This window comes from Anticarsia gemmatalis, chromosome 8, assembly GCF_050436995.1.
Source record: "Anticarsia gemmatalis isolate Benzon Research Colony breed Stoneville strain chromosome 8, ilAntGemm2 primary, whole genome shotgun sequence".
Taxonomy (NCBI): domain Eukaryota; kingdom Metazoa; phylum Arthropoda; class Insecta; order Lepidoptera; family Erebidae; genus Anticarsia; species Anticarsia gemmatalis.
The window spans coordinates 3,072,111-3,099,239 of record NC_134752.1 but is presented as its reverse complement, the minus strand read 5'-3'; the positions used below and the strand labels follow the sequence as shown (position 1 = coordinate 3,099,239).

The window sequence follows — 27,129 nt, the reverse complement described above, 5'->3', positions numbered from 1 at the left end:
ATGTTTGTAAAAGTCCCCGCTACACAAGAGCAATTCTTAATGCGGCAGATGTCTTTAAAAAAAGAAAGTAATGAACACTAACATTGTTTACGGCGAAACGTATGTGTACTTCATTCGTCTCTGCTTAAACCTTCGGGTATAATAGGCGTGATGTTATGTTTGTATCATAATGAAGTGTTAATTTAATTATGGATTCAAAGCTTTGACTAGGTTTTAATGAAGTTGTAATATAGAGTTTTGAGGTAAAATAATACATTAGTTTTAACACAGGCTTCATTTACGAACAGATTCAGAGTAAATGAAAAGCTTTTCATCTGCTTAATATTAGTGTGCAAAGATAAAATAATAGTGGCTAGTGTAGTATATTGTGGCCTTACGATGGAAAAACAAAACTTTAGAGAGTAGGTATTTTTAGGATAAACAAAAAATGGTTTAAGAAAATTTATGAACTGGAAATTATCACTACATCTTTCTTCCTTGCCGGTAAAAAACGATAATAATGTCCTCTATATTTACGCTATGCATTCACGATAAAACTGCAGAACTCATAAAGAAGTTGCCAAAACGGGAACTGTTTATTCTAGATACAGGTTCTTTATTATTAGTAAGACATGTCCATGTGAACAAAGCTGTTGTTGAAAACAAGTTCAATGAGAACACAATCGTGTCTCAAAAACAAGTATTTCAAAAGACTCCGTAAAGAAATTAACGTGTTAACATCGGAATATTTTTGTGTGGAGTCACGAGGGCGGATAAAAGCGTCATCTTGTCACAAAGGGTGACCTCCCTTTGAGCTCAGTCCTCCTGACACAATGCCACACAAACTAGACTACAGGTAAAACAGTTATGTGAAGATATGAAGCGAGTGAGAATGTGTGAGGAGAAATTTGATGATAATTAATATGATGCGAAGAACATACAAGTACTTTGAGATTCGATGTATGTTTGGCGGGGTGTTTTAATGGAAAATGAAATGAAAAACGTTTATTATAGTACAAAATACAAAAGTTTGTGAGATCAAAATATCATGCTACTAGATTGTACAGTTGAGTATAAATCTGCGGATATAAATTGGGATACTTAACAATTGTTATTGACGATGACTGCAACTAGTTTCTAAAATATACATCTATTATCACACCATACCATTAATATTAATAAAGAACTAATAATTTGATAATAACTACAGCTAGTTCCTTAACTATACACTCCATACGCTCCATTTTTAGAGCAAAAGAGACATGATATTGAGAAAAAAATATACGAAATCACATCGAACAAAATTTTACATCGTGAACATTCTTCTCTCTTACCAAAACATTAAGGTAGTTACAAACTACAACAAACACGAACACAAGCGCATAAAATCAATGACTTAACGCAAAGTTCAAGTAGAACAATAACCGGAGTTAATAAAGTTAAGACATCAAGTTGTCACTATCGCTCGATACTTTTACTTTAAGGCTCTGAAGTTGCAGTGTTTAAGTCAAGGAGGAATTTCTCTCACAACTATTTTTGATAAGCTACTTATTTTATAGAAGGCTTTGGAAATGTGGATACTAGTGAGTTTGTTCGGTAGATTTTGTTATTGTATGTAGTGTTATAATTATAAATGGTTCTATGATATTCGGATGTCATTAGTAATTACAATTCATGTATAAGTCACATACGAAAGTTTACCTTCATGTAAAGTACATTGTGAAAATTTAGTATGACCTTTTTTTTTTTTTTTTTAAAAAGACAACTCCCGCACTAAGAATTGCTCTTGTGTCGCGGGGACTTTTACAAACATACAAACAACGGACACAAAGCACAACCAGACCCAAAACAATTATTTGTGGATCGCACAAATAATTGTCCCGTGTGGGAATCGAACCCACGACCTCCCGTTGCAGTGGTATCGGCGTGGCGACCTAAACCACTGCGCCACAGAGGCAGTCATACCTACGTATATACTTTTATTTGGTTTTAAAGAAAAAAACCGTAAATAATGTCGCGCAAAAAAGTAAGACAAATAACGTATACCTTAATAGTTTTAAAGTCATTAGGATTTAAGTAGGGTTCAATGCCATCACAAAATTAAGATACATAACAACCTATCGTCAACCTTTACCAACACATCACACACATTACTTAGGTTCGTATTAATACGAACCTGAATAAAAATATCGCAATCGTCACAACCAATAATAAACTTTAAACCACTTAAAACTACCTTTCTCCATTACATTGCATTGCTACGTTATATACAAAAGTATACGCGTATTGAAAACAATCAGTTTCAGAAGCGAGTAACTTTCTCAACTGCGGCTGTATTACGAGACCGGCGTGTTATTACCTCGCCCACTCACGTTTATTACTTCATTTTTGTACTATTGCTAGATTAAGTTGTACGAAACAGTTTACCGAAATACGAAACTATTGTATAGAGCTGTGGTGAAATTGAACTGCTATTTTCGCTACGGTTTAAACGTTTAATGTAATGTTTTGTGTTGAGTGATTTTTGGACACATAAATAACATCAAGCCTGTTATACCTGAAGGTGTAAGCATAGGTGTATGGAATACTCTCGCGTTTCGCCATTAATAGTGTTAGTTTCAAGTAATAGTGGGCGAGGGTACTGTCGTAGACATACATCCTTGGAAACGTAGCCTTTAAATAGACTCTTATATTTAAGTGTATTTCTTGTAGGAGATCCATAATAAATAATTAAACTGCGTCACCTGTATAACGCTCTTTTTTCGGTCTGCTGTTCCATTCACAGCGCTGAATGATTTCTCGCCTACTTGTAACTAATTTCTGTAGTTTGTAGATTTTCGCTTTATTGATCAAAATACTTTCGATTCATCGAAAATCGGTCTGGTGGGTCAAAGATATAAACAATTGTTTTGTTCTTACTATTTACTTTACTAAAATAGCAATTTTGTTTAACTTATGTAAAAATGTTTTGAAAACTGTTGTGTAACCATATCTTTGTAATATAATTCATAACAGTGTTATGTTATTTGCTGCAGGTAAAATGAGTGGTGCGTGGTGGGTGACGCTGGCGACCGCGCTGGTCATCGCCGCCGCTGACGAGGCTTCCGACCCTGAGGGTCTGCTGGAACCCGTCGCAGGTGAGTTCATAAATATGACGTCCGACTTGATTGGAGAATTTGTATTTATTTATACCTGTTTAAATTTAAAATCTTATTTATAATCTATAATCATAAATATGAAAGACGCTGTTTGTACGTTTCGTTTTTACAGCTTACAATCATGTAAGATTTTTTGATAGATAACTACGAAACGGATCGATTAAGATGAAAGCCTGAGAAAACGTAAGCGTAACAAATAGTTCATCGAATCTATTATATTAACAATATCTTAATGACAATGTACAAAAAAATACTATCTGAAGATTACTCTCTTAATAAAACATAGCTTAATTACTACGCGTAGCACCGTAGCTGTTTCGTAGCAGTCTACGACCCTCGTAGCACATAATTCTACATGTACGTAGCCATTATCCCGGTTATAAAGTAGATAACGCAGTTAAGCTGACAGTAAAACAGCTATCATCAAAATATATTTCATTTTTAAGGGCCTTTTATCTTAATGTAAATAGAATTGCTTAGAATTTGTATGTTGCCATGTAATTTCATGATAAATGGGTAAATTGATGCAATCGTCTATTATCTGTAAAGATTTTGGGATGGAATTTAAAGTGTTTGTAATTCATGTTTTTATCTTTATTTATGTTAGTATAACACAAAGATTTTCTATATTAGGAAAGACTAATAAAATACTTTTGATAACTCCGTATTGGCGGGCACTCTAATAATTTATTTCCGTATTAACTTTTTTTTTTTCTTTTATTAAGAACAGTGTATTATTATTGTAATATAGAACAATCAACAATACCTCAAAAACGATTAACCGCTGATGACGTAAATTGAGCACCAAAATCCACTTTTCAAAGGCCTTACAGCAAGCTATTATCTATTTTTTTCTTTATAACATTGAAAAAATATTTGTCTACCGACATCACTAAAAGTTTTCAAAACAATAATAAAATCATATAAAGTATTCGTTGGTAGGCTTTCACAATATAATGGTTGCACCGCGCTGAGTGGTCGCTCGTGCATTTTTAATCTGCTCAGATTAATACATGCATTTTCAATTAGTGACGAATACTGCCATTAGCGATGTTGCCCTCGACAGTTTGAACATTAGTAACTATAGGAATAAATGTATTTGGACAACTCACACACGTTCATCTGATTGCAAATTAGGTAGAGCTTGGACTGCTAGCCAGATAACTGATGAACAAACTTATTTACTCTACAATTCTACTGTACTAATATTATAAATGAAACAGTTTGTAAGGATAGATCTATGTAAATTCTTTTTCTAGATTTTGATGAAATTTAACACACAAGTAGTTAAAAATCTGGAAAAACACATGGGATACTTTTTATCCCAGGAATCATTCCACGCGGTGGAAATAGTATGCAACAGCTAGCGCACATATCTTTCTAATTAACGTCCAGACTCATTACAAATACTCAGGCTAATCATGGAAGTAAAATGAGTAACGATAAATAGTTTCTTTCTCATACTAAATTACCTTTGATTCGCAGACCCAATTAATAGAGCTTGATAGCAATCTCGCAGTTATAAAACAATAGAAAAACATAATTGAAATGCATTAATAACTAGTATTCATGTTGCATTTTCTGCCTTGCTTTTAATTGCTTTTATGGAATGCGTTTAATTCTCAGAAAGCTAGCGTAATATGAATTTACTCATGAACATGCAGTAAAAAGGAAATATACAGAAAGTTTCTATTGCCTTTGTTAAACATCTCTCGCTAGTTTATTTGTCAATTAAACTTAGTCTGTAGTATAAAGCATTATTTATTTATTTAAAATATAGTAGCAAAAATAATTTATAGCAATCACCGTATACCTTATTAAGTCTCTTTTATTCCTGTATAGTTTCAAAATTTACTAAACGTGACAAAACGCTGAATAAATAATCGAAACTTTCCCGTAAGACAGTGAGTATCCAATATCTATTATAAGTAAATTCTTATCCTTTGAAAACTTGACGTTTCGGCGCAGGTGTCACTGACAAAAGTTAAGGTATCTATAATACTTATACTGATCACAAGACACCTATTTAAAAAATCAGTTTCAAGATCCAAGTACAGGCACATCGAAAATATTAATATCGTACAAGTTCAAAAGCTCCACATTTTTATTTATAAGTTTAGCTTCCGAGCGTGCCTCGGGCCCGGCGCCGCGGCTGCCGGCCACGATAAAACTATTTTTAATTAACAGTCTGCTTAATATTCTCTATGAAGAGTGAAAAACTGAGCTTAATACTTAATAGTTTCGTTCACTAATGGTGAACAAATATTCTTGCTTGATTTTAGATTAATTCTAGCAAACTCTTTGAGAGAAAACCTGAAAGAACTCCAAACACGGGGAAAATTACTTTTTTGCTACTGCAGATTAATTTATTCTATTGCGAGCTGTATATAAATTACCAGCTTATACTACTGCCCTGCTATGGTAGAGAAAAGTTCCGGTGATGATGATTGTACCTAGTACTACTATGTGATGTATGAATTAATTATTCACTCACTTTTTATAAGAAAATGAATAAACTTTTTAAGGGGTTTTATTTTCATGTCATAGTTACCTACGAAAACAATAACAAGAGTATTCCTGACATACAGAGAAATCTTCCACGTGCAGGAAGTCGTAGGCAGAGAAAATAATAAATGCGAAAGTTTTTTAAGATGGCTATTTGTACGTACGTATGTGTTAGTGAGTAAGTACCTAGGTTTGTTATTCTTTTACGCAAAAATTACTGAACGAATTTTAATAAAACATATATCCTATTTTCGACATGGACGCGTTCCTGGAAGGTAGGACGGAAGCAGCAATTGACCGAGGGGACTTGAAGTCAAGGAGAGGAGAGGCCTTTGCTCAGCAATGGGACACAGAAATAGGCTAGATAAAAAAATATATATTTCATAAATTGGACTTACACATAAGATAATTAATTAGCGTAAACAGTATCATGGACATTTATTAGACAACGCAACGATAGAAAATTGATCAATAACGAAAATCCCTTATCGAAATTTTCGCCCGTTAGAACTACCAATATTTTATATACTTCATGAAAGTATTTAACAAAACACTTGTAAATTTCCTCAAGTAATTATAAGTAAACATTGTTGGTGAACCTAAGATTAATTTTGTTACAAAGATAATTTAAGTTGAGCGCTGTTTTAATCAACTGACGGCCTTTTCTTTTACAATGTTATCACAAAAACGGTTAAAGGTCGTGAACTTTTCAACATGGATGTTATGTAAACAGGATTTTGAATTTATTAGCATTCTTAAGTTAAGGCTCTTTAGTTTACAAAAAGCTTGATACTTAAAAATAATATTAAGGGTGATAAAATGAAATTCATGTAATCAGCAACATGCGTTTTCTTCCTTTGCTTGCTTATGTACCTACTTATATAGCAAGTTTCGGTCAAGACAATAATTATTTTTCCACTCAAGCTCAACAATGAATCTAAAAATATATTTTTTTTAAACTCAGTGAGAGTGATAGTCAGCTATAAGACCCTGGATTCAGATATAATTAAGACAACATCCTTCCACTCTATCACTCGCATTTTCTATGCGTCCTGTAGCGACTTTTTGCTATATTCAGTCACACAAATATATAATTACACACACAAACTATAATTCGTAAAAGAGAATTTGAAAATATTCATCCTTCCTTTATGTCTTTAATTAAAACGCTAATATCATGGTGCATATTTAATAACATACAAACAACAAACACGGAACAAATACGATAAAAAAGCCACGTATTGCTTTCCTTTGATATTAAAACTCGATTAAAACGAGCTGTTAGAACATTGCGAAACAAATGGCCGACTATTTATCGATGCGAGAGTTTTCAAACGTCCAATATGAAGTATCGGTTTTATTGCATTCGCGGGGAAAAGTTTTTATGAAACACGTACACTCTGAAATGTTATTTTTGGACATATTTTTTAACGATGTGAATAGTTAGAATGTGTATTACTAATCTTGCACTGTTAGATATGAAATCTCTAAAGATATGGCCTATATCTTTTTTATTATTTTACTAGTGGGTTGGCCCAACTTGGTCTAAATTAAGAAAGAATCACAACTAACGATAGGTACGAAATTTTAAACAGAAACTGGGGTAAAAAGGGGCATACAGGCATTTTTCGTAACTTTAGATAACTTAATTCGATAAATAAAGACTATGCCTTTGTAAAACAGTCCATACAATGACAAAAAAATTAAAAGTATTCCTAGTATCGAAAGTTATCTGAATATAAAAACGTCTAACAGATTACGCAACTTTTAAAAACAATTCTCAATAGTTAAAATTACGCAACAAACATCCGTAGGTCAGTCGTTAATTTATATCTTTTATTCCACGAAGGCTTTATGCTTCGTCGCACCCTATTTCCTTTCCACCGGCTATTCTCTTTTCTTTTAATTTCAAAACGGATTCCATTTTGTCACACTTCCGTTATTTATTATCTTCTATGGAATTAGAAATATAATTCCTTTCAACTTGGAAAATATTTGGTTTCGTAACTTAACGGTGTATAGGAAAAATACTAAGTTTGAAAAAATGGTTGACTTTGTGGGCGGTCGGCAGTGTCAGTCAGTTCCAGATTCGATTCCCACGTCTTTTTCTAATGTATATTAGATTATTGTCCATTGTATCTCCAACAATTTATTACATGCTTTAGTAAGAATGAGCTTGGTTTGTAATTTAAGAAACTTACGAATTTTGCCGTTGTTTTTGTGGCAGTACTTTGCGAAGTCCTTGACATAAGTAGTGGCCAGTAAATGCGAAAACCGTCGTCTCCTGTCATTTTAAATGCAATACGGTCAGCTAATGGACACCAACCCAACTGTATACTTATATAAATTCTTACAACTGTGGGTATAAACGTCATAAGCAGTGATGTATAAAATTGCTCTAGGAATATTTTGATAAAAAGTGGAGTTTGTGACTCGGTAGTGTAGCTAGAATGGATTTGATCTAAGGGAAGAAAGTAATTGGGATTGAAGATAAGTTTAATTGCTTAAAATCTGCTATTTTGGTTATAATTTTGTACGATTTGTAATCATAAAGAAAGATATTCGATTTTAGTGATTTTACACAGATCGCGACGAAATATTTTAAGATTACTTCTGCTTCGCGTAACATAATATTTATTTTGCATCCATGAGACATAAAATATGAATTACGTAAAAAAAATTCGTCCAAAAATAAAAATAGCACCGAATCCTATCTGAAAACAATTTCATGAATGAATTATAACTTGGTTCTGCGGTAAACGTAATAAATCGTTCCAGCCTTTCATGAAAAAAACATTAAATGCAGAACAATAATCACAATTCAAAACTCAAAACATTTGCGTTACCAAACGAGAGAAAACAAAGCTATGAAATATATTTACATTCAACTTCTGACCACCATTTTTTAATCATTTTTTTTCATGGTATCGCTTCACCCCCTCTTAGATCGATTAACAAAACAAAGTATTTGCTGAATCAATTTGTTATTTAGCTGAAACGGAGTAACTATAGGCACTATATTTTTTCGTACCTACCTAGGTCAGAAGACATTATTTGTCTTTCACGTCTGCCAAATGAAGAGCATGAGTAAATTAAAGTAAATTTGTAATACTATGAAAACTCATCGATAAAAGAGCACTCTATTCTACTGAAATTCACTTTACAGCATCAACAAACATTCACCAAAATATGTAACTATAGAATAACAAAAACAAACGCAACTATTGTTCTCCACTTATGGCAACACAGCGAAGGAACTCTCGTAAATAAATAATAATGTAATAAAGCCTAATACGAGTATTGGAATAAAATAGAAGTAATAATACGTACATTAGTCTACGAGCATTTTTGTATATATAAATGTAATATACAAAGACTCCATACTTTGATAAATTCAATCTTGTATGAGGCTGAATACGTAAAACCCTTGCCTCGAATATGTCAACGAAACGTCATGTTTATGTTATGGCGGGAATAAAAATAACCTCCATTCTCCAGTATTTTACGATGTGTAAAGTTTTGAAAATATAAACTCCTTTAAACATATTGTAATTTGGTCTTCTAACAATTTAATAAATGCGATATTTTGTGAAAATATATGTTTGTTATTGTTTAACCCTGATTTGAAAATTCATTTAGTACTTAAATGAATTTTGGAGAACACACAAGTCATGTAGTTTATATACTTACGCTACTGTGTTAACTAAAAAAAAATATTCCCAAAAAAATCATCTCAATCGAACAAAGTCGAAGCAGAAGTTAGTACTAAATAAAATTACAAAAGTTAGGTAGCTGTTCTTATTTAGTTTTTATACCTAGAAGTTCATGCCTAGAATATTTTCTAGGATCTTTTAGTTAGTCTTCTTTGACAGTTTGTATTAAATTAATATACAGCGAACAAGTTAGCAAGGCAATAACTCAAATTACGATCTAAGTAAATAGTTTTTCTTTGTAAGTAAAAGTATTTTACAAAGGCCGTAGTATTATTAAAGTTTCGCTTCATGTTTTGAACGTACAAGATGTTATTTAATTATTTGATGTAAACGCCGTTATTTTCTTACAATGTTTAATTTATAAACATGGTAATTTGTTGGTTAATTTCTCCCGGCTGTGAAGTTTAAAACATCAAATTTAGATACAAGTACATTGAACTCACGTTGTGTGTGCGCAAAACTGGGTCGCGAATATTTGGTGTAATAATATTTTATTGATATTTTTTTACGAAAAGGTATTGGATTTTCTCCATACCTAAACTAGTTCATTCAATTCAAATAAAAAATAGTTCAGAAAATTTCGACAAATAAATCTATCTAGTTTTATAACAAAGTAATCAAACTCATTGCAATTCAGACAGACACCTAGAAAACTTATAATCAAATAGAGAGGTATTCGTACAAGTTTGGAACATTTCGCGCGTGTCCGCACATAGACAGCATTGCAAACAGCCAGCCATAGACAAACAAGCTTACCGATGTACCATAGACAATGTACACGGTAAAGCTGCGATCACTAACGGCCAGAAACATGGTTGCCTTCGATTTTTATGTTTTATTATATTAATGTTGTTTCAATATAAAATAAAATGCTAGAGATAACACGAGGTCTTTAAATTATAATGACTTTGAGTACCTCCATGGTATCCGTAAAAAATACGTACAAGGCAATTCTTTTTTAATTGATAAAGCAATTTTTTTTATAAGTTTTGTTTTTACCTACCTACGGCAAAATATGTTCCCAAAATACAAAACTTTACCACTACTTCGCCACTAATGGACAGCAAATCATCGATTTTCCAAACTCAATATACAAATAATAAACCTATTTACACATTCCCGTGAATATGGACGTGTGTGTGGCGTTGTAGCGTGTACCGCGAAACTGGCAGATGGGTTTAACTTCGTTAAATCAATATTAACACGTACACTGCATCGTATTACCAGGGTAAGTAGTAACCTACCGGAATATGCCCAGCTATGTATCGCAAATTGCGTTTGAAATGGGGTGATAATAGTGGAATAGACATGTGGTTTAGGCCCGAATGCATTGTTTGGTTTGATTCTGAATTACAAAGGTATTTATGGAGCACGGTCAGCACTACTGACGAAGCTTACACATATTTTTGATACTTATTACTTACTCATAATATAGGTACTAACTGACCTGTGATTTTTTGCACGGATATTGGCAAGTTAAGTAATTTATATTAGAGCCCTTTATTTGTCTCTAACTATCTTTATGTGAAGTGTCATAAAATAAATCAATAACGTAGGTAAGCTGTGAAAGCGTAACACGCAGATATTTTTCAGTTTCAATACGACATATGAGGATAAGTACATTCATTTACATACCAAACTAAGCATAATATTTTCTCATACGCTCAATTATTGAGAACAATAACCTCTTAAAGTAATAAAACAAAATAGTATTTCTTACTGCAGGTTATATTTTCCTCCAGTACGAGACATATCGAAGTCTCCTCGATCTCATTCCGGGCACGTTTGACAGGCGAATGGATGACAATACACGAATACCTATATAATATTATGTACTACACCATGTGCGTCTTACGAAACACCCTGAAACACCCTGTCTCATACCATGGGTGACGGCAAGCGCGATTCGTGACGTTTCTGTGTCTTTTACGTTTTATTTAAGGTTGATTTTATGTTCATAAATTATTGTTTCACAAATTAAAACATTTATATTTTACGCGTGATGTTACATTACCCACTTTTTCTGCTTTTTATCGCGAATGAATTATCATAGACACTTTGTAACCATGGAAGTCATTAAAACTGTTCTCAGGTAAACATTTTCTTAAACTACGTAATAATTAGTAAACATAGACTACATTTTTAGCTAAAAACTTTCGTCCGAGCCTCGTTCCGCTAACTTTGAATTTCCTCCAAACTTTCAAAGCGAAACTTAAAGAATAAATGAATATTTAACTTTGATATTTTCGGGCTTTTTCTCGCGAAAAACTCAGGCGAATATTTAAAACGTATCACAACATAAGTGGGGAAAATATTCCCGACACATTTTCCAATATCGGTCTGAAAAGCCCGCCTCGGGCCAGGTACACTAACACACAGCGATAAATGAAAGCGCGAATTTCCCCAAAGAATATAACTATAAAATATTCTTCATAACAAGGCCTAAAAAATGGCTGCCGACCTTCGATAACTAAACGCTGGCAAACCCCATGAGGTTTCTGACCTAAATAAACATAGAGGTACGGCTACACGATTCATAAAATATAAGTTTTGTCTTCGGAAAAATTGATATTGCTTGTACGAAGAAATGGTCGGTCCTTAGATTGAACCGGAGATGAAGGCGGATAATGTGAGAGATATCGGAACCTACAAATATGTGTGTTCGGGAAACCTCGCTATATTCAGCTGTATTTTTACCTGCGCCATTAGTTTATCAAAGTTACATTCTGACGTAATCGTGTAATCTCTATTTTTTTTGCAATATTTTTAAACAAAAATATTGCAAATATATTTTTTGTTTACATATATTTTATTTTATATTGGTTGCATCATAAAGGCTACAAGATAGACATACTTAATATCATGCCTGTTTTATCTGAATGTGTGCAATGATCATTGTTAGACAATGATATGACGCGTACAATACTAAATCAAAAAACTTATTTATCCTAAACTTACTATGCTGTATCAAAAGGATATTTGTATTTATGAAATATACGTTTTTTGAGCACGAAGCACACTCTACATTTAATTAAAAAACACACACAATTAGGGAGTACTAAAGCCGCGACCACCGCGTCATACTAAACCCATTTGCTGTAACGTCAGTTAATCCGTCTGCAGCACTAAGCCTAAGTTAAGCCGGCAACATCCATCACGACAAAACACAAACGTGCCTTACATACATGCACACAAACACACACACATAGACACACACATACATACACACACACACACACACATACACACATACATACATACATACACACATATTAAGATAAATATTGCAACATTAGCAGACGCAGCTGTATGACAAAGTCGTCGTGGACAGGAAAATAGATCGGAAACGCGAGTAGTGCGCTCTTCTGACTCTTCAGCGTGTTACGACAAATAGAGGGGGCAGAGTAGTGGTATTAAAAATTCGTTATTTTAAATGTATATGTTCAACTATCGTCCGTCTCTTGTATATTTTCCTGTCTTCGTTGCTGCAATTTGCTGCTATATTCATACACACAAAGTTGTTTGGCTCAAACTTTACTTAGTTGTTTATTATTTCAAGCCCTAATTTTTTGAATATAGCATCACTATAATATTTTTTAAGAAGATCTTTAAAACTCGTACTTATATCAAAGCTTTACAAGCAATTGAATTTAACAAAATTCGTTTTTAAAATAATCTAGCATACGGACATTTTGACGGCAAATCATCATCAAAATACATCCGGGTTACATGATTACATACAAAACAAGAATACATACAAATTCACGTTTATTCCCGCGTGCTCTCCCACGATAAGCCGTCGAATATGGCAACACTGTACTCGCATCATTATTGCCAGCCACAAATATTCGCCACGCGGTATTACATGAACATGAACGAGAGCGCATTGTAATAATCCTGCTCGTGGATAAATCAGATTGTGGATCTCTCATTACTGTGTACATTATTGCTTGCTATTATGAGCATTGTTTGTTGCTTTGATAACTAGGATAAACAATAAACAGTGGTACATACATACATAAAATTAAGTTATCTTCTCATAAATGTAGGCAGTGACCAGAAAACCCCGCTTGGTACGATTCTTACTAACTTTCTTTGCTTAAATTCACATCCATACATCTTTTCATATCGGACCGCCGGTTACGAGCATTACGCACCTGACTTTTTTGTGGTGAACCCAAGATATTGTTTGGGAGGGCAATTTGAGTTTTCTCTTTTAAATGCTGGTACCACACAAAAGTGTGTACCGAATAACGAAATTATAATAAGTTTAGATATAAGTCCTCCTTATCGCAAAAAGTAAATAATCTTATTTTAATCTGTCAGATGGTCCTGTGTGATGTGGAAAATCTAGTCTCGTTGAGAGCTTTTTCACTAATATAAAGATACTAACTCGCCCCAGCTTTGCCCGGGAAACAAGTTATTTTGCAAAAAACCAAAAAACTATTTGCTCTGTCTATTAAAAAACCGCATTAAATTCCGACGCGGTGTTTAAAATGCGTAGTTTCAAAGATCTAAGCATACATACATAGGGACAGATAACGGAAAGCGTCTTTGTTTTATACTATCTAGTGATAATATCAAATTCCTAAATCCATTCCTTGATACACTCCCTAACACCTAAAACAGTAATCTTGTTCTGCAAATGTCTAAAAACTAAACTGAACATATTCCAGCAATATACGAAGTACAGAGAACGTTTATAACCTGAAAAAGCCTAGCAGACCGGCCTTGACCCGCTTTGAAGTAAAATGGATTTGAAAGGTTAGGCGCTAGTCGTTCTAGGTAAATACTGGAATATTGGAGCTCTAAATTAAATTGGAAGGAGCGATGGCGTCACGGCTCCGATACGATTTTACGGCTTAGAGTGAAATGGTCTGAGTGACATGTTTAATTGCAATTTTTCACTTTAAGAATGTTTTCTACGAAAGAAAGATTTATATGTTGAAGCCATACGCTCCTTTAATTATATTGTGGCGTGTCTACTTAAAAAAATATCTAGAGTAAGGTTAATTTCTGAAACTAGAAAAAGTTTATTTATTTTTCCCTTATCCCACTGCTGGGCAAGGGTCTCTTCCAAAGCGAGGGAGGGTTTTGAGTCCAACTTTTAATACATTATGTATTATTTTCTGATTTATTTTAACTTTGGTTATCACACACCCAATTTTGAACCAGTTATTGCGACACTAACTCAATTTTAATTCTCATAATTGCTCCCTGAAACGAAAAAAGGTATATGAACACGATACAGGTCACATAATATATTTCATCACATACCTATGTCCTATTAGAATTTTTAATATCACATTCAATAAAAAGCCTTCAATAGCTTTCCCACATTCTAAAACCTAGTTTAGAAAGACGCTGTACACCACAAAAACCTGTAAATCTTGCGCTCACTACGCCCGAGAGGAAACTTTGTTTTATCCAAGACTGAAGCGAAATTACTACGCCGCATACAATACGCGTAATTTATTGTGCAATATCGTAGCCGTAATACGTAGATTACGTAGTGTCGTATTATATACACAGTCAGCTACGAAAGTCCTTGAACATATGTATTATAAAGACTGTTTCTGTGGACCCTATACTCTGCAGCATGCACACTACTAATTAAACTGCACACAGCAAATCATCAGTATACAATTTTAGAACTATATTGACATTAAAAAAGAACAAGGCGAGAGCTTCTTACCGTTTCTTCTCACGATAAAACAGCTTTTCTAAAATGGAAATAAAGACTATTTCAAATGCTTTGTCCGAAGTTTATGACATAACGCATATTTTGAATTTGTATTCGAAATAACATTTAAAGCTGATTGAAACATAAATTCCGACTAACCTTGCCCGATGTTGTTCAAGTATTTAGCACTTTTACTACACATTTTGTAATGAAAAGGTTTTGAAAACATAAAGTTATTATGAGACTTTTGTAGCTGACTATATGTTAACCTGCTTCATATGACAGCTTGTGACGTAACACTCGGTAATACTTCTAGTACGAGTGAAGAAACGCTCGACTTCGCGTCGTCAATAAAAGTGATGTTTTATTAAAAAGAAGATGTTTGTTATCCGCAAATATAAGGTTTGATTGATTTCTTCTTTAAGATTTAGAATATTTGCTTTTTGAAATACGGACAGTAAAGTCGCTATAACTGGACGTTTTCTTATTTCAATTTTTCAACAAGACCATTCCAAGAGAGTTGAAATTCTATCCTGCCGTATCTTTGAACAGTTGATGAAAAATTTAAAAGTCCCTTACCTTCACTTGGCCTACGTATAAGTCTGCGAGCCAAAAAGAGAAGCAGTGATAAGTTAATATTATTGAGAAATACAATGTCATATTACATGGGCAAGTAATTCAACATAATATATTACATAACATGCTTGTAAAAACTAGGTTGCTGGGTTGACGGCCACTTCCGGTCGCCGTGCCGGAAACAGAGGAAATGAAGACGTGCCAGTGACCGCAGCGACACCTACCGCTTCCGCCGGATATCGGCTCCGAACGTTTGACATACAGAATTACATAATGGTGGAAACTCCAGCGTGGAGTCAGCTGACAACCTTTGAAGAGTTGTTCACTGAAATTATGTGTGTCAATGACCTCTACTGTGAACTCTTCCTCATTCAATATTATATGCTATGTGTCTTTAATTATAATGTAAGTAGGTATAGAAGTAATTGTTTAATTCAGTAATTCAGTAGTAACATGTAATTCAAAATTTACACGTAGCTGTCCCAGTGGTTTGCTACAGGAATAGTAAATGGATTTATTGATGGTATTATTTATGTTTTCTTTCATAGGTATCTACTGCCTTAAACTATTTTCAATTTAACTGGTAGTTGCTGGTGAAATTGCAAAGGAATTTTTATATTTTTCACAGCGGGTTTTCAACTCAAGAATTTATTATCCAGTTTCACTTAAATTTCAATCTATACTAATATTATAAAGCTGAAGAGTTTGTTTGTTTGTTTGTTTGTTTGTTTGAACGCGCTAATCTCAAGAACTACTGGTCCGATTTGAAAAATTCTTTCAGTGTTGGATAGTACATTTATCGAGGAAGGCTTTAGGCTATATATCATCACGCTACGATCAATAGGAGCAAAGTACCAGTGTAAAATGTTACAAAAACGGGGAAAATTTTGTGACGCAAGCGAAGTTGCGCGGGTCAGCTAGTCATAAATATGATTCTTCGAAAATGTGTTCAAATTAACTAACACTAAAAGAGTCCCAATAAATACTAAGAACCTATTTAATAAGTTCTGTACTTCATTATCACCATCATCGTCATCATCATTGGCCAATATCCGCCAACACTTAGGTAGGTACTTAAGTCGTACCTAATACCTGAATGATGTTAAAAAGCACATACATATGTATTCATAACACCAAAAAATACCATTAAAACATTCTGTTTCCGTTTAAAAACCTTCACATGACACAGATTGCATCAAATGATTCGTAAACCATTTCCAGACGGCGAATAATCTGTCAAAAATGGAAACAAAAAAAATGTTGCCACGTTAAAATTCGGGTCAATCCATCACCCGCCGTACGTACATTTTTGTTGGTACGTTGTTACGATATACATAAATATTCAGGGCTGTCGTACTTTATCACATATTTTAGCACAGTTTTTAGTTTACCGACTGTTTTTTCTGTCTGATCTAAAAGTTTTTTGACACCATATATTCCCAAGTTAATAACTGTCCCTATTGCACTATATATGCAAAGCTTGCATTGAAAAAACCAATCATTTAGCTAGAGTCAGCTAGATTAAGAGAAATAGCATTGGGAATCTGTCTACTATAATCTCAAAATCCGGAATGCACTTAAAGGCTTATAGAGACTGTCACATTGAGCTTGGACCGCATTGCACTAAATGCCTACTGCCTAGGTAACAGCTATGAGACGATTCAATTATTGTTTATGGCAATCGAATACTACTGTCTAGAAAAAAAAAATATTTTTAAAGTTACGTGTACAAAGCGTACTTACCTAAAATCACGCAATCTTTTCTTGAGAGTAGGTATCAAAGAACGCCACTTGATAAATACTATTTCTTTTTGCTTTATTTACTTCCATATATCTTGTCATACACGTCCGCGCCGGTGGGAAACACTACGCACCCGACCTGAGTAAAATACATAATAACTTACCGCAAAAAAAACACTCATGTATCACATAATCTTATAAAACAAATGATTAACACTCTCCATAAAATTTCACTCAGCAGAAAAAGGGGTGGAAAATGAAGTTAATTTTATTATGCCACCCCTATCACCGAGTATGTGCGCCTGAATAATCCGATCGGGCGGTAATCTGATTGGCTGTGCCCATATACCTATTGTACAGAGCAACACCTGCCAATTTTACTTAGCCGGGTTATATCCGAGCCGCCAATCCTACTTAGTCGGTTGGCATAAAGCGTATCGAATTTGGCAGGATGCGGGCATTATTAACCATGTATTGTTCTGCCAGGATATACTGGATTTATCGTGTTTCAGACGCGGCGAGTTTCTGTAGATACGGCGTTCTGTCGATACTTTGAAACGAAATAATCGGCGCGAGTTATTTTTATAAAGCAGTTAAAAAACAAACATTATTTATGGATACTTATCATTGTTATTCCTAGATCGTAATTAAAACAGACTAGTTACGTTTTGAATACTTGGTGTCCAACCTGCATTGAATTTTCAGCGGAGAACGAACCTTTTTGACGAACTTTTAACGGTTTGATTTCAGTCGACCAAAACCAAAAATTTTACAATACGAGATTTTCATGTCTTATATTTTCAGATGATAGTTCGATCTTACGTAGAGCTCTAATTTATAAAATACTTCAAAATAGTGCACACGTTTTCTATCAGCAATATTCACGCACAACCGATTGTCCAAACAACCCTTTAGCTCATTACCCGCGAACTTATTAACAAGTCACTATCTCTATGAACCATTACTTTTTACGAGTTGTATCTTCGAAGCACAGGCGTTAACCATAAGGCCTTGTATCGACTACGTAATGTTATTTCATGCTTACACGACTCGCGTTGTTCACTGACATTGCGTTTGGGTACTTAAATATATTCGAGGTCGCATAACTTCACGCTTGCTCCTTTTGGGTACGGCACGGGTTAACGCCCATGCTAGTAAAATTTTATGGAGCTTTAAATAGATCATTAACGAGGGTTTTAAATTCAAAGCGGGGGAGAGCAATATCTTTGGTGACATGTTTTAGGTAGGTATAGGAACATTAGATCTTATGGATCTCAATAATTTCGTCATAATATCTGACTGACTGGAGAATTAGCAGAAATAGATACTCACTCTATTGCCAACTGTTTTTTTTTTCTTAATTTTGGTATTAGAATGAAATATTATCCAACCAATAGTAACCTGGACTCAAGGCCTGCCCCTTCCCTTGTTTGAGATGAGACCCTTGCCGTGCAGTGGAACAGTAATGGGTTAAAAAAATCTAGACCTCATGATCTACGGTCGAATAGTTAACTACTTAACCATATCAGTTACTGTGAACATTATTACAAATCAATGAACCAAACAAGAAAATAAAATAAAGAAGAACAAACAATACCACTAACATTACAACTGAATTACAAGTTAATTCTTACAAGATTTCCTTCAGACAAGTGATCAAGGAACTCCCTATAAAAACAAATTAGCGGGGTCCCTCTCAGCTCTCATCACGTTACCTCCCCTCGCCGGTAGATGGCGGTAGTTTGAAACACGCCAAATTGCCGCCATTAACGTGCATTAGAGCCACGAGACACAACTGAGACCTGCAAGTGCTTGGGAAACGCTTTGTATAAATATTTACATGTTTCGCCAGTTATTTGATGAAACTTCACGAAGTTGAATGAACTGTATTTATGTACAACGTCCTCTTTGCCGATTATTATATATTCTGTCACTTTTATAATCCTTTGGGACGGACAACCGACACGACCAGTTAGTGAGAGATCAGGTGCAGAACAGACAGCTTCACGTATTCTCCGAGGCACGGAGGACTACGACTCAACTTCATAACACTGGGGAATGTCTGAGAAATTTTAAACAGAAAAACTTTGAAAAGACTTTTTGGCCCGACCCTGGATCTAGGTAAAAAAGGTCCTTATTACATCATTTAACATACCACCATCATCGCGTGCCGCAAGCAACATAAAAAAATACTAGAAAAAAAATGTTCTTGCAGAATACGCTAGGGGCGCTAGTCGATTGTTAACATAAAATAGTGGTAGAAAATCACCCCTTTACTTAACTATTTTATTACATTAAACTACAAGTCCATTATTTATTCTTCTACAGCTACTTACACTACAAACACAACTGACCACAAAGATCACGTAAGGGTCGCCTTTGCCTTCGTCCCTAAAAAAATAATTACCGGATACGCTGTTTAACCCTTTTACATCGGTCCGCCGCTTTCGTCACCTGTTTTTATATACTTATTCGACCTTTCTGTTGTAATTTTAACAATATTACGGGCAAGAGGAAATATATTACGGTAATATTTCATTAATTGTAAGTTAAATACATTTTTGCTGGATGTTGTTGAATTTAGTGATACAATTTAACATACACCACCAGATTTTGATTACCCGATATAAAACATACATGTTTCTTTATAACACCTACTTTTAAACATAGATACGGTCAAAAAATCAATGCTATAAATGAAATCAAAAGCTTCACTGAAACTTAAACTAAACAAACGCTAGGTTCTCAGCTCCAATAAGAAGATATTGGAAAATGTGTAAAAAAATATGAATTGAATGGATAATACACCATATCAAGATTACACTCACTAGTCAGTACCCCTATTACCAGAAGAAGAAAATAATAGACTGTAATATAAACAACTCCACTAATAGAAACAATAACATAGTCTTTCGCAATAGGATACAAACACTGCGTGGTGTGCTACAGCCACAACATCTAAGTTTAGTTGCGGTTAATGTCACCGCGCTCGGATTCGTATTGTTAATTAAATCGTGGCCGACAGTCCACAGGTATATTATGTAAGTATGTAGGTATGTACATACTTGTGAATACTGGTAAAAGAACAGCTTTGAATATTGCGTCTTTATATAAAGTTTGATATATGTATGTTCATCTACACTAACCTTATAAATGCGAAAGTTTGGATTGTTGGTGACTCAATCAGGCCAAAAGTACTAAACAAATTTCAATGAAATGTAGTATAGCAATATTTTATTATCTGTATTTACAGATCTTATACTTTTAACTTCGGGAAATCTTAACACGCCGGCAACATCGCTTTTTACATTCGATAAGTTATCCATACAGTGATGCATTTAGCTGTTTTTAATTCGCTTAGACGTTGTTTATTGTTGGAGCTTCGTTTATTGAGAATGGCGTATAACTCACTAAAGCCTACTTCTTATCAAAAGTTACCAATTTCCATCAAAACGACGACACTCTTTTACTTACGACAAATATGACAAACGAGACAGCTAAAGGACTTTGTTAAGAACCAACTACGTTACCAAGCAGAATCTTAAAAAATACAGAATAATTTTGTAACCTTAAAACATTTCTTGGTAAAGATAACATAACCTTATTTACCCTCTCAGAAATATTGCTCGCGGTATTTTAATATGAAAATATGTAAGTGTTTTTAAGTTAGAACGTAAGATAATATAAAGTTTTGTTGCGGCCGTCGCCGGCGGGAAATGCGTAAGCCTGTTGATGGAGGGCGATAAGCTGGCGCTGCGAGAGTGTCTCTCACGTCACATATACACTGACTTTACATTTAGATTGTAAAAAGAAAGTCTGGAGCTTATAAATAAGTATCTAGGATATATGGACGTAGTAAACACATTTTTCGGGTTTAAATTATAACTTTTTTGTAAATCGATGCTGTTTTTATAGTTGGGCGAAGACCTTTCTCTATTATAGGTTGTGTCATACCAACACCCCAAATAGTGATCCAAGTCATTTCAAAATACGATTAATCAATACAACATTCCACACCGCTATCAACTATCGAGAACCGCCTAGTAACAGACATGTTTGCAAAGTTGATTAGCGCCTATAGCGTATGCCGCACGAACTATTTTTTCCAGTGATTTTAAGTATCAAAGACTCGCTTTTGGTACTAAATGTAGAAAATCGTATTACTGAACTCGATTTCTAAATTAAACTCCATAACTAAGAGATAGTCATGCAGCTACATACGGTTTGAACAGTGAACACATACTCCATGTCCGCTCAGTCACGTAGACTCGACGTGAAATTCCTCTGATAATGAATTCCAAGCGTTTTAGTGTAGCGAGCATTAACACACGCTATGCGTTTGTGAACTAGTGAGCTCGTGTACGACAGAACTAAGATATAACTATATATTTAATTAAATGTCTGCTTCTGTTTCTATAATTTGGTCCTGGTTTTCTTTTGAAAGTTCCGAGAAATTCAAAGGAAATTATTTGATATCTTCTGATTTGATGACGAATTTCTCGATATTTTTTAATTTTTCAATACAACTTTCAATATTATAACTTGTTATTATTATGCGTGATACAGCACAGTTTTAACAGTTTCCACTATCCAGGAAGATATATATAGATATAGAAGATATATATATGGTAAAGCCAAAACATAGTTCCGTTCAAACGCGGAGTCCGAGTTATCATGAGCAAACCTACTCTAGGGTAAATTATGTTTTATTACATTATTATGTAATGGGAAAAATATATAATTGTCAAACTTTTTACATTCCAAAGATGTAGATACAATAGAAAAAATATAAGCAAAGGCAATGTAAATACAGACTCGTTAATGACATTTATTTTACAAGCCTATTGCATATACGAACCAATCTTAAAAGTATTTTCATAACAGTGGCGAAGGCTCCCTATAACCCGATTCCTACCGGCTTTACCTTCGGAACACTCCTAAAAATGCGTCCCATAAATGTGTATTATTCTCAAAAAAAAGATCATTCATTTAAATTAAATTCTATATTTATTACGACATTCATCAATATTTTCAATACGACTAATTTAAATTAAATAAATGAATAAACGCCTGTTCTATTTGTCATTGCAAAAGTTGCATACCGAAAATTGCCGTCAAACAACTCGACGGCGCGCGCAGGAATCGCGTAAAGCGAAAAAGAATTCGATGACGTCACGCGGACGTACTTTTCTATGGCGCGTTTTACCGGCGAGGTAACCCGGAATTCATCGGCCTATTGGGCGACTAGTTATAGGTACAACAGGCGCAGCGGCGCGGGCGGCGCGGCAACTAGCGAATGTGTGAGTGAGATGCAATGATATTTAATGAAAGAGAGACAATGAATGCAATTGTTGTGATGACATTTATGATTTTAGATTTAGTTTTGTTTTCATTTGGCGCGCTATTTTAGGTTATTTTGGATTATTATGTTTATTATATTTGGATGAGTTAAATTGTGTTAAATTATCTAAGAATGTTATTATTTTGTGTAAAATCGTGGTTATTGTGTGAATGTACTGGTCGTATCTTACGTGTATTAAAATTTGTAAGTATTACTTTCATTGTTATTGTTTGTGTATTTCGATCATGGACAACAAGTAGATAGAAGTAGAAGCAATAAATACTGTTAAATTTGTTATGAATCAGTAAATTAATGTTGTAGAGTGTAGACATTGTTTTCAAAATGCTCCTAGTATAGCTCTTATAATACAGAATGCAAAGGACATGATAAGTATTTTAAACATTCCCTTATGTTATTCTCTACGATATAACTTTATAAATTTATCAATGGCTTATTGGTACCTAGCTGTAAAGTGTTTTTATTATTTCTCAGATTGTTTCTAGTAGATAGCATTTGGAGTCAATCAAAGTTGTATTTAAATACCTACTAAGACACTTACCTATAAACACAAAATTAGAAGTAATAGGATAGAATCATTCCTCATTAATAATTTCGGTCATAGGTACTTAGTTCTTACCTACTATGAAAGTAGTTCGGTAGATCGGACCGCAATACAACGATTTATTCTGTTAACGTATGGTTAATGGTCAACCTAGTGTCAAATTTGTTCAAGTCGCCATCGCGTCGGTCACCCACCTACGGAATGACCGCACCGAGAGTTGCTTAACTTTAGCTTAAGTAGTTTTAGCTCCGGCTTCCCTTTTAACAAAACTCACCCTTCGCCACTGTTTCATAAGTATACTTTTCTAACTAATGTATACTTAAAAAACGAAGCTAATTTGCACCCCTAAAGCCTGAACATTAGCGTAAAGCTTAAAATATAGCAATAAAGATTAAAATTACGAATTTATGTGCAAATGAACGAAGCAGAGTTTTAGTCCAAGTTAATGTAACTATAAATACAGAGGGTGACGTGAAAGTTACTCGGGCATGACCTGAGAGAACAATGGGTATACTATAGGTCATCTGTTTACAGCCAGCCATTGTAACACTAAGGTCATCTTCGAAAAAATAAATATATTTTACGCCTTAGCTGAAAATTCTGCGAATATTATTGGCTAGTGTAATAGGCTTAAAAGCTGTGCATTATTAAAAATAGAATTAATCTTCTTTTTTTAATAAGGCTATAGAATAAAAAGACTTAAATATTTAAGGACTGGAGGGAAATTATAAATACGATGTGTGATGTCTCTAAATTCGGTATTGCTTTTTATTCGTTTTAATGTACTTACACGTTGTATATGTATTTTATTAAATAATACCTAAAATTAACAGGCGATTCTATCTATTTTTCTTGATGTTTCAACTTCTTATCTTATTTAGGTATTGCCTACGTTGCAATCTCCTTCAAAATCATGACCCTTATTCCGCAAATCTACTATTATATTGTATAACTCAGATGACTACGACTGCCTGTGTTACACAATCGGGAGTTTACGCGACTACCGCGCAAGAGGACATGAGTTAGAATTCAGGGTCGTGCCAAAAAGATATTTCTGAGTTTTCTGTTGAGAAATTCTCAGAGATTGCCCAGAGTAGGTATTACACAAAAAACAAGTATTATGCACTCTTTTGGCCACTATAAACAAAGTCCTGCACAGTTGGCTGATTTCAATGAACTAGTCGCCGTACCCGAAATCGACGGACGACATTATTATATAACTACATATTTTCTTTATAGTAGTCTCATATTGCTTTGTTATATACCAGAATAGAAGCACTTAATGTACATAAACAACAGTTGTTCACTCGTTCTGCTCTGTGGTTAATTCAACTCCAAATATTTGCATTTCAACATGGCGAAACAAAGTAATTACTTTGATTAAAATTGTCGGTTGCCGAATTAAATACGTTTATACAATATTTCCTCTCAATGTGGGCAGCGACCGCAATGAACTGAATCCGCATGCAAATACATTACTTTGGGAAACCAAATATAGAGTAGAGAAACTACTATTAATTATACACTTACGTAATAAGTATCACTGTTGAATATAGGATATCTACAATTATACTTAAATGTTAAGGTAGAGAAGGACAAAATACTATTAAATACTAATACTTTTCATTGTTTACTGGATGTTAATGTATCTATATAAGTATGTATTTAGAAGTATATAAGTATGTTTATCAGTTACCATAGTAAAAGCTCTGCTTAGTTTGGAATCAAATGACCGTGTGTGAATTGTCCAATAGTATTTATTTATTTATTTGTTGTTTATATCCAAGGACCTACTCCCTAATACATGGGGTATTAGGAAGCAAGTCTATGGGTTCATCCCTATTTAGTCCAATTTTATGTAATTCCAACCCCGTCATAGTAGTAACACAAATATTCATGTTATACCATTCTGGAGATTGACCACAGGCCCGAGTACTCAGTACCTCTCAAGAATATTTCAAGAAAAATTCCTAGAGGCGCCCATAGCCAGTTGCGCTCACCGGTCTGACAACGATCTGTGGGTGAAGCAACCGTTAGCGCGGTCATTCTATAGATGGGTGACCGCATAGTGGTATTTGAGCTGGGTGTCTCCGTGTTTCGGAGGGCACGTAAAAAGTCGGTCCCGGTTGTTGTCTACTAAGATAACAGTCGTTAAGCCATGTCAAAGGCCTTCGGACGGCTTGAACAACTTTGACACTAGGTTGACCACTAATCATACGATACGAAGAAGAAGAAGAAAAAATCATAAAAAAACCGTTGTTTGATCAAGAAATCGAACCTAAGACGTCCCTTACAACCACACAACTAATATAAGAAGCAAAGCAAAGCAATCAGCTATTTCATTACTCTAGTACTCCAGCATGTTCATTAAGACCATGATTAATATACAAGCTGGTAAATAACGCGATCGAATACTTTATTTACTCCAGTTTGCATGACGTTTCGACCTTGGGCGCAATTGAGGTCAGACAAATGCATCGTGATTATTCTAACCCCGTACTGTAATATAAAGTGAAGGTTTCACTGCTACTACAGCTATAGATAATTGACACTAAAACCCGGTTAAACTACTTGTAAATAAATAAAACATCATACTGTAATATAAAGTGAGGGTTTAACTCCTACTATACCTATAGTTAATCGACTTTAGGCCTTCGTTTCACCACTTTTGAATAAGTATGGGATAGCTCTTTATGTGGAATATTGGCAGCTATGTTAATGCATTTTTGTGGCTTTATTTAGCCAACTAGACTTTATTTAATAGCTGGTTATAATACACCTAAGTATGAAATGGTCCTTAGCTTTCTGTAGCTCGATTCTCTACTATTATCGACTACCGACAACCAAACTGTCATCGAGAATTTTTGTATGAAAATTTGACTAGCGCCTCTGACGGATGTCGTAGGAAACATTTTGGCAGTACATTCTAAATGTCAAAGGTCGATAGCAAGCCGGTTGTCGGTAGTCGATTGTGGTAGAGAATCGAGGTACTGATTGAGTAACGGTATTACGATAAGCTATATCAGAAATTTCGACAGTTGTCTTGATATTTTTGCTGTCAGTTTATTTGACACTTATCCATAAACCGTAAAACTAAATGTATCAAAAAATCTTTTACAATTAACTTAAAGTAGCCGCCATTTTTAACCAACCGTAATAATCCTTGCTTCATATTACACTTGTACTACATTCATCTTGTTACTTTATGGAAATAAGTACCCCAGCATTATGAACCGAAGTTACAATAAATAATAAATAAATAGCCTTCTTATGTAAAAGCCTCGAGGGAGCTACGGGTAAGCATCTGTGTAACCCATCCTTTGATCCCATCTGGATACCGCAACTTCCGCTAAGAATGCTGATTTTCAAACGAAATATCTCGCATACATTTCCATTTGAAAGTAACATATCTATAGAAATGCGGAACAAAACATTGCTATCTTGTCTGGATAAAAAAGACAAGAGAACAGCATCATTTGAATACAATTTGGATGCTAAAAAGAAATTTAGCATTTTGATACCATCCAGTTGAAAATTTGTAAATACTTGAAGAATTTTATTACTTTGTCATTTGCCACATGTTAATGTTGGTATGCACATAAAATGGTACCGTTTTTATCCTGGAGTCACCTAAAATATGACTTTTACTTAGTTTTACAAATATTGCGTTATTGGCAAAGATTCGTCATTATGTTTGTCACTTTCAATTAATTTTGAAACTTTCTGTCAGTATCACACAAAAAATACATACATGCATTGATAGAAATCAATGAACGCCACTTGGTACGATCTTAACAACACACAAAAAAATGGTTGGCTATTTATGATCTTGCGTTACGTTTATTAGTAAAAGAGCAAGCGGTCTAAGTAAC

General features: G+C 34.2%; 1 protein-coding gene across 2 annotated transcripts in view; it reads left to right on the top strand.

The window, feature by feature from the left end:
* The window catches only part of LOC142974673 (thrombospondin type-1 domain-containing protein 7A-like), a 117,968-nt gene that overhangs the window by 36,901 nt on the left and 53,938 nt on the right, over positions 1-27,129 (top strand). For both annotated transcript variants that reach the window (XM_076117130.1, XM_076117129.1), the window contains exon 2: positions 3,015-3,116. In XM_076117130.1, the coding sequence (XP_075973245.1) occupies positions 3,020-3,116 (97 nt within the window). In that variant the 5' untranslated portion in view covers positions 3,015-3,019. The remainder of the gene's footprint in view (positions 1-3,014; positions 3,117-27,129) is intronic.